A 15,379-nucleotide genomic window follows, 5' to 3' on the forward strand; every position below is an offset into this window, starting at 1 on the left:
GGAACTTGCAAGTAGTAGTGCTTTCCGCTAAATTCCCAACATTCCCAAATTATCCTGCTTATTTACACAGTAGGAGACAGTGTGTCCTTATGTGGACATTGTACTGAGATATTACAGTAATGAATATCAATTCGCGTTTTCAAGTGCAGGGCCTTGCGTATAGCAGCCGTTCAAAAATATCTGTTGACTACGCAAGCATATATTTCATAGAAAGCTCCATTTTGGCTTATACTAATAACTGATCATAACACGCCTCCGTCATCTCTCATAATAGCCGACATCACGAGCTATTTTCGTCTCAATGCAATAAACTGGAGATAATGTACAAATGCACTGTCACGTTGGAATTATCTGGAGCTGAATGTAACGAACACAATAATTCAAATGAAATGGGACAAAAGAATGCCTCAATAACTCAAATATTTTTTGAACTACTTCTACTTACAATAAAAAAAGAATCACAGCTGTAACTGCCACAAAAGCAGGTGTATAACAACTGGATATTGACTGAATAAATTAATGGCTAGCTGTTTATTCCATATCTGTGGATGATGACGGCTAAAATTAGACACAGCATTGTCTAGCAGACTTCCACAAGTTACTTTTAATCAACGGACAGAGAGAAAAAGTGGAATAAGCCGCTCGTTAACCTGACAGGGGTCGTACAAATGCGATGTGGGCCGATGCGGTTCACGGGATTTTCTGTCTTTAATGGGTGAATTGAGTCCCCTGAGGAAGGATGACTTGACACTGTTCTAGTCTCTTCGTCTCAAACAGGGGCTCCAAAGGGATGACCAACTGCTTTCTCCTCCACAGTCCTCCGAAGGTGTGGACTAGTGAGCAGGCTGTTTGAGCTTTGTGCCCAGAGGGGAAAATGCCACCAAGAGAAGGAGGCATCTTTGAACAGAATGAGCCTGCTCCAGGGGCTTGGCAACTTTTCATTATACATTTGGTGTTTTTAGCAATAAAGAGTTTGATCTTTAAAGACAACCTTCCACTTGGTTCATGCAGGACCCTGGCCTCTCCACTCCCCAGGGCCCTGGGACCAGCTCTCACCTCCACTCCACGGTACAGTCTGCACACCTAAGAAAACAAGTCTCAGAAGTGGAGCAAGTTGCCTAGATCATGTTCCCAGGAATGACAAAGCTGCTGGCATCTGAATCCAGGAAGCGGCTCCAGGGGCCTTGCTTTGACCTCTACCCCGTGTACCTGGGGAGGCTGCTTTGATCGTCCCCATTTTGTAGAGGAGGCAACTGAGGACCAGCGAGTGAGTGGAGGGCTGTCCACCCGGGCCCCTGTGTCCTGAGCCCCTATTCACGATCTGAATGCTGACCCCCATGCTGATCCAAGAGCAGCCCCAGGGGGAGAGATGTGTGCAAATGACAGGAAGGCAAGTCTCCTTGGAGTCCGTGGCTAAGACTTGTATAAAGGGGGCTCTGACACAAACACAGATGCAGCAAGCCCTTGTGCAGGGCTAAGGACAAGGCAAGGGGTCATCTCAGCATGGAGCAGGGTGCGGAGAGGACAGTGTGGCCCCTCCAAGATGAAAGAGGGAGAAAGATCCCGTCTCGAACAGGCAATTCCTCTGTGCTTTTTCCCAGGTCCCAGTGAGAAGTGGGACCTACTCAGTTATCTTAATATATAGCTTTAGGCCTCAGCTAACGGTGCAGGGTGGTGGTAACTTTTCTGCCAAAGAATCTCTCCAGATCTGTTAAAAATATTTATACTGAGTAGACCTGCTACTTTCACATATGATTAGTCCAAATTCTGGGCGGGCAGATGGGGCAGGTAGAGGTCGGTGGGGTGGTGGTTCTCAAAGTGGGGTTTGTCTGGGAACTCGCTGAACCCCGAGTTCTCAGGCCTGGCCCCAGACCTACTGAATCAGAAACCCTCAGTGTGGAGCCAAGGTAAATGTGCTTTCACAAGCCCCTTGGGGGGATTCTGATGCTCGCTCAAGCTTGAAAAATACTGACTTAGCACATGGTGCCCTAATGTATAGATCATTCCTGTCTGAACGCTCCAGGTAGTTAAAACTTCATTCAAGGCTCTGGGGCAAGAGGTGAAGGTCTGAGGCAGAGAGCAGTTCCACCTTTTTCTGAAAATGGCACGTGGCTTCCCTTGTCTCACTGACCCCTCTGTAGAAGGGCTGGTACAAGGATGCCACCCATTTCTCTCACTGGCTCAAACGCCTCTGGAAAAATCTTCTTGAAAAGTAGTTTTAGAAATAACAAATACTCAAATCATGAGTACATAAGCAGGTTGCAAATTCTGAGACAAAGATTACAGTTTTTAAAAGTTTCAGATGACCTGGAAGATGGCTGAAATTATTTTGCCTTTCAGACCTGAAAAAGTAAATAGCGTCGCCCCTCAGGCTCAGTGGGAGATGTTTCCAGGACGCCCTCAGATACCGAGATCCTCAGACCCTGAGGCCCTTCTATAAAATGGGGTAGTATTTGCACATAATCTACTCATGCTCCCCTGTGTACTTTAAATCATCTCTAGGTGACTTATCATACTTAATACAATGTAAATGCTATGTAGATAGTTGCCAGCAAACAGCACATTCAAGTTTTGCTTTCTGAAATTTTCTGGAATTTTTTTTTTTTCTGATTCTTTTTGATCCATGGCTGGTTGAATCCGAGGATGGGGAAACCCACAGATAGGAAGGGGCTACTGTACTGAATTTTTAATACTAGTTGATAAGAAAAAAGTCTTTTAAAAGAAGAAAATCTAAGCATTCCCATGTTCCTATAAACTAGTCACGGCCTTGAAAATAATCCTTTCCTCCTGATTCAGGATATTCGTGTTAGTAACAGTCGCATATAAATAAGGCTTTCCAAACAAACATCTTATCTTTATATGGGAGGAAGCTCAGGAAGAAGGAATTGACGTTCTTCCCCACCGACGACGACAATACATTTTTGGGTTCCTTTCCCAGAAATCAGTAAATAACAAAATACCTTTCATTTAGAAAGGAAAAAAAAAAAAAAAAGCACGGTCATAGCAAATGCTTAAATCTAATCCATATGCCATTCATATTCTTAAAAAAGGAGATGGCTGCTGTGAGTCAATTTCTCCACTCATTCTGTGCCAAATAAAACGGATTTCAGTAAAGAAGCTTTTATTGCCTCAGAGGGAGCTCTATTCATTCTGCAGTGTATACAGTGCTATTTATTTTTCATTCAGAATTCCCAATTCTCTACTTAATATACATTTTCCCACTCAAGCCGACTTTATCCACTCTGGATAAGCACATAAAAATCTGAAAAACATAACTTCTCTGGATAGAAGGAATTTTTTAAAGTGCTGATGCAGCACAGCAAAGGACACCATAAACAAAACGAGAAGACACCCTATGAACTGGGAGAAAATATTTGCAAATGGTGCAGCTGACAAGGGCTTAATTTCTAAAATATACCAACATCTCCTACAATTCAATACCAAGAAACAAAAAACCCAATCGAAAAATGGGCAGAAGACCTAAAGAGACATTTCTCCAAAGAAGACATACAGATGGCCAACAGGCACATGAAAAGATGCTCAATATCTCTAATTATTAGAGAAATGCAAATCAAAACTACAATGAGGTATCACCTCACACTGGTCAGAATGGCCATCATTAAAAAGTCTACAAACAGTAAATGCTGGAGAGGGTGCGGAGAAAAGGGGGAAACCCTCCTGCACTGTTGGTGGGAATGTAAATTGGTGCAGCTACCATATGATCCAGCAATCCCACTTTGGGGCATATGTCCGGAGAAAAACAAGGTTCGAAAGGATACATGCACCCCAATGTTCATTGCAGCACTGTTTAGAATAGCCGAGACATGGAAGCAACCTAAATGTCCATCGACAGATGAACAGATAAGGATGTGGTATATATATACAATGGAATACTACTCAGCTATAAAAAAAGAATGAAATAACGCCATTTGCAGCAACATGGATGGACCTAGAGAGGATCACACTAAGTGAAGTAAGTCAGAAAGAGAAAGACAAATACCATATGATATCACTTATATGTGGAATCTAAAATAGGACACAAATGAACTTATCTACAAAATAAAAACAGATTCACAGACATAGAGAACAAGACTTGTGGTTGCCAAGGGGGTGGGGGGTCAGGAAGGGATGGATGGGGAGTTTGGGATGAGCAGACGCAAACTATTATACATAGAATGGATATACGACAAGGGCCTACTGTAGAGCACAGAGAACTATAGTCAATATCCTGTGATAAACTGTAATGGAAATGAATATGAAAAAGAATATATGTGTGTGTGTGTATATATATATATATATATATATATATATATATATATATATATAACTGAGTCATTGCTATACAGCAGAAATTAAACACAACATTGTAAATCAACTATACTTCAATAAAATTTTTAAAAATACCAATGCAGTATAGCATCTACATTCTATAACATTAGGCAAATGCAATTCTTCTGAAATAAGGCTTAAATTATACGGATATTGGAACTCACACTTTTCACCACTAAAGAAATACCCCTCCCCATCAAAAGCAACAAGACACCCCCAGAGGTAGGCGGTTGAAAATTGCTAAATGCTGTAAGAATGCTCTGCGTCATGAGAAAGTTCAAAATCTAACTCCCCACAAAATAAGGGGTGAAATGCACTGCAGACCCCCCGGGAAGCAGCTCTGTGTTCATGAGTCTGCGCTGTTTAGTTGGGCATGCATACAGCAAAACAATGCCAGTTTGGTTTGTGCCTACATTTCTTTTATCAAAAGACAGTGAAAATATGATGGAAAACTCAAAATAAATTAGTACTATTAGAAAACTGTTTAAAAAACATAAAAATCAAAAGTTTTCTTGTAAAATGCATTGCATTACAGGCTTTTCAGACAGACTGCGAGGACTGTGGATGGAAAGACCGTTAGATGGGAACAGGGGTGTCTCTAGACCAGGGATAAAGAACACCCCTGGAGGGATTGAGAAAGGTGACCGATGGACAGACAGATACACGGACAGACAGACGACCAGGCCAGAAAGGAAAGGAAGTGAGGTGTCATGACACTGCCACGGAGCCACTAACGTGACTGCTAACCACGATACAGGGGCCAAGCCTCCCGTCTGAAAGGTACAGACGTGGTTTCTAAGTTATTTCAAGGAAAGTCAGTTTATGAATAAGCACAAAAGGGCCGGGCCTCAAGCCCAGCAGGGCGTAATGCTATGGACCCCATGAAGCAGACACGGGCCAGCCAAGCAACACCACAGCAGGAGAAGAGTGTCAGGAGAGTCAGCTCCTGCTGGAGGACAGCTGGGCTTAAAGGGGCTCCACACAGATGTTTCTCTTTGTGGGGTGGTCTCTGCCCAGGAGGCTGCCAGGCAAGTCGCCGGGAACCATCTCAGCTCAGGGAGGAATAGTGGGTCCTTCTCGTTACACTGCAGGCTGATCCGCATCTCAGGGTCTCTGTGGAGAACTCCTGTTGCTGCCCAGGAGACCTTGGCTTCTAAAAGCACCCAGAGCACATCGTCCGTCCTGGCCACCCTTGGGTGTCATCCCTGTCACATATCTCTAATTATTAGAGAAATGCAAATCATGTGTCCCATCCAAATAATTTTTTTCAGTGTCACATTTTAAGCCAGAAAAACTGTCAGAGAGTGTCTTGGCCTCTGGAAAATGAGGGCCTGGTATGTCACATAGTGTTTCAAGGCCAATCATCAGGCGGATGAAGGAAGAAGCCCAGAGTAAGAGGCCAGCCACTAGGGACGCTGGCTCTGCCGGGTCACCACGGGTCAGTCACGTGCAAAGCCATTCCTCTGCTCTGAAGGCTCCACAGATACAAGGCCTCCCTAAATAGATGTCATGTCACATAGAAACCAACTTCACGTGCAAACACCTTCTCAGCTGTCCTGTGAACACGGTTTATTTGGGCACCTATATTGTATCACGTGTCATCCCCATCTTACACACACTCCAGATTTCTTACAGTGCCTGCAATTTTCTCATTAAGCAACGGTGCCCCACATTCCAAAGCTCAAGATAAAATAAATGTTAATCAACAAGCCTAAGCCTTTAAGGGCTGAAGGCACAAAAATAGTTTCCGATCTTCCCTAAACGAAGCGATGCGGCATCTCACCTTGACTTCTGAATAAAGCATAACTTTTCACCCTGAACCATCTCGCTGCTAAAGCCACAAGCTTGAAGGATGACAGGGCGCACAGGCACCTTCCAGAGAATTCATGGGTTCATGTAGCAGGGGCCCTGGTCCTGAGCGGCGCCCTCTCCCTACCTTTTCCGACGTCTTGTCTTGCACGGGTGGTCCCGCGCTGGGCAGGGACGGAGGGGGCGGCGCTCGGCGCTTCTTCAGGTCTGACTTGACCGACACCCCTGAGATGTTGCCAAGGGAAAGCGATGGACCCAGTGTAGTGGAACGGGGATTCACGGACGGGGAGTTTGGGGTCGTCAAGCAGCCCTGTCAGGGGAAGAGGCAAACAGAAAACCTCATCACTCTGAGATGCTCCTCGGCGTACGAATGCTCAGACACCAAAGCCGAGCGCCCGCCACCCACCTGAACTTCTCCCATCATCATGTCCATGGACAGCTTGAATGGCTGGAACAAAACTCTTATTTTCACTCTCCTGGGAAAATGATCACAGACCCCATGGCAGGACACACCTCCTGGTGGGAGGTTTATTTTCCTAATCATGAAGGAAACAGCAGACTTTTTAAACCTCTAAGAGGAATTCTCACCAGCTAGAATCATGGAAGATTCTCAACCCCCCTGCAGTGGTGAATTAACCTCCTTCAATTTTTAACCTGTCATCAGAGTGAGCACTTAGATGCTGAAAAGAGGAAGGAATAGATCAAGAAGTATATTTCTGCTGGAGAAAAAGCCCGTCTTTGCCATCTCGAGAAGTACTTCACCCACTGCCAGGGAGGGGCTTAGGTTTCTTCTAACTTTGAGAAGTTTCAAACAAGTGGCCGGGTAGTATAAACAGCCTGCTGTGAAGACCTGACGTGACCACTAAATGCAGTACTTCATGACAGATCCCTAATCAACTGAAAATAAATTCAACCTAACACACTAATTAATTGTTCCCAGGGAGCAAGGTCTATATCCAGGGAGCAGACTAAAGGCACATAGATATTTTTCCAGTTTTTCCTCCTGCTTAAATAGAATCACATGAGTGTTAGTGCAGGAAGAGCATTTAGAGAACTCGCAGTCTAATTCGAAATTAAAACTGAAATGGAGCCCACCCCTTGCCCTGCTGTGCCCTCCGCCCTGCCCCATTCCTCCCCAGCACTGGTGTCCCAGCCCAGTGCAGTCCATACCGATGCCAGTGCAGTGTAGTGGTCAGCCCACAGATGAGGGGGACACACTGCCTGGACTCAATTCCTGGCTTTGCCGCTGATAAGCTGTGTGACCTTGGACAGGTTTCTTAATTTCTCTCTGCCTCAGTTTATCTCCTGTAAAATTGAGGTCAATAACAGCACCTCCATCACAAAGAAATCGTGAGAACTGAATGGGTTACAACAGATGAAAGAGCCTTTGAGAGTTCTAGGCACAAAGTAAGCATCTGATATGTGCTATTACAGTTATCATGTAAATGTGAGCCCCATGAGGACAACGATTATTCCCTGTTTGCACCCATGGCCGTGTCCCTGGCTCCTAGCACCTCCTGGTACCCGGAGGGCCCCCGAGTCCACATTTGCAGAAATGAGTGGGTTCTGCCCTCACGTTTCACACAATGAACTTGTGGGTGAGCTTTCATCTGAACCATTGGTTCACCATATTTGAAACAAATACAGACAGGAAACTCATCACATTCAGCAACAGCCCTGCATCACCTGCCCTCAGCCTCAAATTCTATTCTGTTCTGCCAATTATACTATCATTCAGTTTCCTGAGAAGATTTTTGAGACTCAGATTTTCTTCTTTTTTTTTTTTAGGTGGTTTTTATTTATTTTTTTAACATCATTATTGGAGTATAATGGCTTTACAATGGTGTGTTAGTTTCTGCTGTATAACAAAGTGAATCAGTTATACATATACATATGTCACCATATCTCCTCCCTCTTGCATCTCCCTCCCTCCCACCTTCCCTATCCCACCCCTCTAGGTGGTCACAAAGCACCGAGATGATCTCCCTGTGCTATGCGGCTGCTTCCCACTAGCTATCTATTTTACGTTTGGTAGTGTATATATGTCCATGCCACTCTCTCACTTTGTCCCAGCTTACCCTTCCCCCTCCCCGTGTCCTCAAGTCCATTCTCTACGTCTGCATCTTTATTCCTGTCCTGCCCCTAGGTTCTTCATAACCTTTTTTTTTTTTTAGATTCCATATATACGTGTTAGCATACGGTATTGGTTTTTCTCTTTCTGACTTACTTCGCTCTGTATGACAGACTCTAGGTCCATCCACCTCACTACAGATAAGTCAATTTCATTTCTTTTCATGGCTGAGTAATATTCCATTGTATATATGTGCCACATCTTCTTTATCCATGAGACTCAGATTTTCTTGTACTTAAATAGTAATATCAAAGGAAAACCCAATCCCTGAAGGTTGCTTTTTATGCCAATTCATGCTTCCTTGTGAGACACTGACCATCAAATGCCCTGCTCATCAAATGCAGAATCCCCATAGGGACCAGGTGAGGGATCCACAGGAAATAGCCCAACACCCAGAAAAACCATTGACCCCTACCGAGGCTCCCATAGAAAAAATGTAAAGAAAAAATGTCAATGTTTCTCCCAATCCTTGAGTTCTGCAGACCTTAGACTCGTTACTAAGCAAATAAGCCAGTGCAAAATGAACTCGTAAATACTTTTCTCTGCCTTACGTCTACCTCCATAGCAACCAGGAACATGCAAGGAGACACGAGAACTTAAATTCACTCAGAGATGCAGGGTCCAGATGATAAAATTAAGCAAATGAAGCAAACCAGAGCAAGGGCTTGACTGGTCCAAGTCTGAAGCTGCGGAAGTGTTGCACTGGCTGGCTGGATCGCTCAAGTGCCCCCCCACATTCAAGGGGGTACAAACTCATGCCATGGAGGTTTGTTAATACTTGTGAAATACAACAGAGAACTCCACCCACTGCCTGCATCTCTGGAGTGTGCCTGGGCCCATTTGGCATCCCGTAAACAAGCTGTTTGTGACAGTGCATTTTACACCCCTGATACTAATTGATTTTCCTCCCTCCACCCTGTCTGGACTGGGAACTTCCAATCCCACTTGCTTCAGTCCTCACCACAACTATGCAAGCCTGGCGGGCCCCTCTGCAGCACTCTGAACTTACCTCCGTCCTTTAAGTGCCCTGAGCATTTTCCCAGCTCTGTGAGGACACTCCCTTAAAAGCACTTCACAGCTCATCCATTTTGTATCTATTTCAGGTTCTACCTCTGTCATCCTGTAGCCCTTAGAGCACTGTGACATCTGAGATGGTCAACTCCTTCTTGAGGTGAGGGGCTGACCCAGCACCCACCAGGCACACACAGGCAGGAATGTCTCCATCTTTAAAATTGGCGGTATTCCATTTATTTCGAAGTCGTGGTCAGCACCTAGCATGTTTCTGTCATATCAGAGATGTCCCACCTATGTGGTTTCCTTCTCCTCTGATAAGTATTTTTGGTAAGAATGACCTCATCAGGGCCACAGTGAGATGGCCTTAGGCAGCAGAAAGCTGGACCCCAGAGCCACCCATCCAGGTCCCCCTGCAAGTCCTGACACCTGTTACCCCAGGTGATGGGCTGCACCCGATCCATTATCTGTGTCTCTGGAACACAGGTGAATTTTGACACAACAGGTTTTTGAGCCAAATATGCTCTAGAGAACACACAAACATCTCTCCCCACCCCCTACCACCCCAATGTCAGGGTCCCCTAGATCTTGGTCCACCAGCCCCTCTCAATTCTGAAACACAAGAGTGTTTCTCAACCTTCAACCCATGGGAAGCCAAAACATGTCGGCTGCCCAGAGAATATTTGTGGTTTAACTCCTGTTTCCTTCGTTTCCCACTCCTGGAATTTGTACACAGAAGGTAGAAAAAAAACCACAGAATAATTTGGATGAAAACACTCTTAAGTATCGGATGTCCTTTAAGATGCTCATTCACAACAACATAAAACAAAATGGTAGCCCAAGAGTGCGGTCCATGTAGCCCGGGGTCTAGACAGCCTAGTCCATGCCCTCCTATTCCAGTTTCAGGGTTCTCTCCTGCTACAGAGTGGCCAAGTCCCATGGGGGACAGACCACGGCTTACCTGAGGGAAGGAACTCATTTCCTGCTCCTGTCCAAACTGGTCAGTAACATGTTTTTAATATCAAGTCGTTTCCTGGTAAGGGAGTGGGTCATGCCTTTCTACAAAGGTTGGCAACAAAATCCACAGATTCTGGCTCTCACAGTCGCCCCAGATTTTCTCAGGAGTTTTTCTCCTGCGAGTGAAGCCCAATAAATCATTAAGAAAAAGCAATGGATAATGAAAAGGGGAAAAAGCAAACCCAACCTTTTTCACCCAGAGCTCATGGGACTTCAGACTGCAGGGTGTACACCTCCCCTGCTGTCCCCGGAGGGCTAATGGGATGGGAAACAGTACGAAACTCGGTGCATCTGTATCACTGCTGACAGCCCAGGAACTTATTACATTCAGTATAAAATGATAACTTGATCCCATCTCACACACACAGCTGGGAGTGGAGAGATAGGAAACAATTTCAGGATCTGGGTGTCAGCCTGAGAGGAGACCAGCATCACCTGCGATGGTTGATTTTGCCAGCAATCTCAAATTTTAAATGAAAAAATGTATAATTGATTGTTTCCATTTGAAATGCACTCATTATCTCAGCAAGTCCTGATCTCCTTCTATCTGGTTGTCACCGCAGCCACTTTGCAAATGTCGACAGAAAAAAAAATGCACAACCTAAAAGTTGAGAATTATGTTATATTCAGTGGACAAAACTGAGGACTTAAACCCAGGACGCAGCCTCTTGGATTGCTCTGAGGGACTGCTCCGAAGAGGCAAGGGGGGAACCAGCATGCACAGGAGTTTTTGCAAAAAAGACCAGGTAGTTGGAACATCAGAAGATTACTGTTAATGAAAGAAAACCAGACATCTCAAGTTAAGGAATTTAGCTCTTTTCTATGCATCTATGGGAAGATGCAACAGTCTGGGCTCCCTGAGATCATCCCTTTGATGTGCATCTCACCTATCTGGGGCCAGTGTCCTATGCTTTCTCAGCCTGAATCCCCTCAGGGTGAACCTTCAGTGCAGCGGTGGTGGTGGGGGGCAGGGGGTTGGCAGCTGCAGTGGCTGACGGTGTGATGGCAGGCATCCTGTTTCCATCCTGAGTTCCCTCAGGGCTCACCGTCAGGGCAGCTGTAATGTGATGGCTTGATGGCTGCAATACCCTTTGTTACGGCAGCAACAATGTTTCCATGGACACAAAAGACCTGAGCTTCTCTGTGGGGAGATGCACAGACCCCGGGGGCTTCCCAAGGAGCTGAGCTGGGAAGTGGACTGCGTGGGTGACCGTGGGCTTGGCCTTTGGAATTAGCTCTGACTCCAACCCATTGGGAACATCCCTGCAGGCACAGTGGTCTCTGCGGGGCCAGCACTACAGGCAGAGGGCACAGCTGTTACAGCTCCTTATAACCCCAGGGAAAGCTCTGGGAGCCCGGGGTCTCCCTAGAATGATTCTGGGGTGCACAGGCACTGCAAACAGCAGCTTCTCTCCTTTACTCATTTGCTTGTAACCGATCAGAGATCAGTACCAGGCAGGACACCGAGGGTGCCAAGGTGGGTTTTCCACATGAGCCCGACTGCCCCGTGTGTGGCCTCTGCTGGAGCTCCTGGTGTTGTCTGCACCAGGCGGCTCTACCAGCATCCACGTCACAGCCGAAGGGGAGCCACCTGTCCCTATAAACAGTCAGGCAGCTGTGCACACTGGCCAGAATACGCTTCCGGAGACAAATGGGTCAATGCTGTACTTGAAACCTTTCTGTTTACATTGATTCCAAAAAAAAAGTAAGGATGAAGAGGTATTTTGTTCCCATTTCTCAAAACTGTTCATTCTGGCAAAAAAAGACTATCTTGTGAGAGCCAATCACATGATCAAGTGGACCTTTTGACATGGTTGGTGAGGAATTTAGGTAGAGGTTTTGGTTTAAATATTGAGGGAAATATTTTGGTTACAGTAAGTACAGCCTAAAATAGCCATCAACAATCCTTTCAGCATCAGATGCTTCTAAATGAGAGCAGATGCTTTTAGGATGGCATGGTTTTACGGTTTTAACAGTGAGAGAAACTGAGGCCCAAGGAAATGAACTGAGCTCCGCAGGATGCCTGAGCCCCTGGGGATGGGATTCAACTGGTCAGTTCCCAAGCTGCCCTGCACCCCCCCTCTCCTTCCACCACACTGCCCCCTTCTCAAAGGATTTCATACAGCTTTGCTTTTTCCTTTCTTTCTTTCTTTTCTTTTTCTTTCCTTCTTTCCTTCCTTTCTTCTTCCCTCTCTCCCTCCCCCCCCTCTCTCTTTCCTTCCTTCCTTCCTTTTCTTCCTTCCTTCCTTTCTTTCTTCTTGGTCAAAGAATCAAGTGGGAGAGAAGTTGCAGTCAGACCTGCTACCCACATCGCCTTTTCTTCAGACCCAGGTTTTGGCAGGGATCTAAGGCAGGGCCACACGACAGAAACCAGACGGCACGGATGGGCACCGCTGTCCTGCCCACACTCACAGGGATCCGTTGGGCAGAGCAGCCCAGATCTATCAAAAGTCCTCTGATGTGGAAGCAGAGAACATCGCTTCCTGTCCCGCAGCTGCTGGCACCATCCTGGACACTGGGCCAGGCAAGGTTCCCTTCCTCAGGGGTGTGCTCTGCCTGCTTTTTCTTATCCGAGGAGAACAGCCTTCCTGACGGACACACCCATGGCTGCATCCCTCGGCCAGAGGACACCAAGTCTTCCCACGCCCGGGAAATCTGGCATCAATTCAGAGTAAAGGGCAAACCAAGAGGCTGAAGCCCACCGGGTTCGTGAGAACGAATCCCAACGATGGGCAGAGAAACGGAACTTATGAATCTAGTCTCTACGCTGCGATGTGAGTGGGAAAAGGCCATTCTCTGTGCCAGGTGCCTCGAGAGGATGCCTGAGGAAAGGCATTTCTCTAGAAGATAAGTTGCAGAAGCTATTTGGCCAACCAAATACTGTGTCATAGAAGCTCCCTGACGGTTACAAGCATCAGAGCAATTTCAGATCATTTCTCCACTGGCAGGATGTTTCCTGAACTTACAGGAAAATGTAAGTGTGCCAGAGCATCCAACTGGTAGCATCTTCCTTGTAACAAAACTCAGGGAAGAAACTGAAGGCAAGCTGGATTAGTCCGAACCTTCTGCTGCAGGACCTTCTGAAAACCAAAACCTGTTAGCGAAGCTGGGAATGCTTGGGATATGCCGATTATTCATACTTGGCCACTTTCACCAGGACCATTTTAGAAAGCCAGACGTTTCTGAAAAGCTTGTGAATGAAAAGGAAACAAGTCTTGGTGGAATTCAGAGATGTAGAACACATGATGTCCAGCCCCAGGAAGGCCATGGTCCTGACGGGGAGGACGCAGGGGCCCCAGGGGTCAGTGTGCAGGCTCCACAGGGGGTGTGGAGGCGGAGAGGAGAGTAAGAACACTGAGGGAGGTGGTGTGATGGTGAGTCGGGGCTGGTGAGCATAACGCACGGGGAAAAGAAGAATGAGGGGGGTCAGGGCTCCACACACGTGTGTGTGTGTGTGTGTGTGTGTGTGTGTGCGCGCGCGCGCTGGCCTGCTGTGGTTCTAGGGAAGATTTCAAAGGAGGCAAACTCAATTAAGCACAATTTTGGCGGCGGCGGGGGGAGATGGTGCTAATTCACATGAACAATAAAACCTTAATAACAAAGGTTTCCCTTTAAAATGTGTGAAGTTTCCCAAAATTTGTACAGTAGCAGGTTTTGAATATTGATCTATAAGTTGTTTACTAAAATTCAACAGGAGTAAGATTTCCTACGTAGCCACAGTTGAGATCAATGGATTCCTCCAAAGGACATCAGGCCTCGCATGTCAAGCGGCTCCTGTGCATCTCACTGATACCTGGGCTGGATGAGGGAAGGAAGTGAGGGCGTGGCTGCCGGTTGGTACTGGCTGGGTTTCAGGGCTGACGGAAAAGACGCCTCATCCCCATATAGAAACAAAACTAACATGAGAACGAATCTCTCTGCCAGAAACCAGATGATTTCTAACTCTTGGATCAGATCAGGAAGGCCTCTCCCTAACTCTAGGTAACCGAGTCATTAGGTGGAGGAAACTAAACTGATTAGATTTCTCTTCCGGCAAATTCATCTTCAAGGAAAATAGGAGGGTTTTTTAAGACGCAGGAAGTGTAGGTATGATTCGATCGTCTCTCAGTTGAGGAGTCCAGCTCTCCACTGTCCAAGCACCGCCCCCCCCCCAACTGCAAAGACATCCAGCACCCTTTGCTATCTACAGGCATCGTGTTGGAGAACAGCAATCACAAATTTCAGTATCCAAAATGGGACCCTTATCCAAGCGGCCCAGGAAAAAGGCCCAATTGGAAAGAACATGGGGCAACAGCGTTCTTTTTTCAAAGATTTCTTTGATGTGGACCAGTTTTAAAGTCTTTACTGAATTTGTTACAATATTGCTTCTGTTTTTTAAGTTTTGGGTTTTTTGGCCACGAGGCATGTGGGATATTAGCTCCCTGACCAGGGATTGAACCCACACCCCCTGCACTGGAAGGTGAAGTTTTAACCACTGGACCACCAGGGAAGCCCAGTGCAAAAGCATTTTGAAGATTGTCCTGGACAAACAGAGAAGGGTGGTCCCCCTTCCAGAAGGGAGTCTGAGTGGACACTGGCTGAGAGCAGAGAACCAGAGCTGCCGGAGAAGAAGGGGGTCTCATCCCCAGACTCAGGCAGAACAGATACATGAGGGGGTCTGGAGCCTCCACACATCAACGCACCTGATCGCGTGACAGCTCTCTGAGGTAGGTAATCGCGGGACCCCCTTTCACAGGGAAGGAAACTGAGACAGAGAGAGCGGGTGCCTGGGGCCACATCCAGACAGTGGAAGAGCCAGGCAGGCTGGCACTGGAACAGAGGTTCTAGAACTTAGTCGCACATCAGGACTCCCCCGCACCCCGGAGCTTTTAAAGAGGGGAAAAGCCAGCCACACCCCAGACAAACTTCAGCAGAAACTCTGGGATGGGACCGGGCATCTGCTGTTTTTCTTTAAAAAGAAAAATTATTGGGTCAAAATACGTGTAACATATGATTTACCATTTTAACCATTTTAAAGTGTACAATTCTGAGGCATGAGGTACCTTCCCCATGTTGTCCAGCCACCACCATCTAGTTCTGGAA

At 46.4% G+C, this 15,379-nt stretch overlaps 1 protein-coding gene across 11 annotated transcripts in view; it reads right to left on the minus strand.

Moving 5' to 3' along the window:
- COBL (cordon-bleu WH2 repeat protein) overlaps nucleotides 1-15,379 on the minus strand; it is a 239,419-nt gene that overhangs the window by 92,820 nt on the left and 131,220 nt on the right. For all 11 annotated transcript variants that reach the window (XM_081244504.1, XM_081244506.1, XM_081244510.1 and 8 more), the window contains one exon: nucleotides 6,266-6,448. In XM_081244504.1, coding sequence (XP_081100630.1) covers nucleotides 6,266-6,448 — 183 coding nt within the window. The remainder of the gene's footprint in view (nucleotides 1-6,265; nucleotides 6,449-15,379) is intronic.

The sequence above is a fragment of the Mesoplodon bidens genome (assembly GCF_964165515.1).
Source record: "Mesoplodon bidens genome assembly, chromosome: 9".
NCBI classification, from domain to species: Eukaryota; Metazoa; Chordata; class Mammalia; order Artiodactyla; family Ziphiidae; genus Mesoplodon; species Mesoplodon bidens.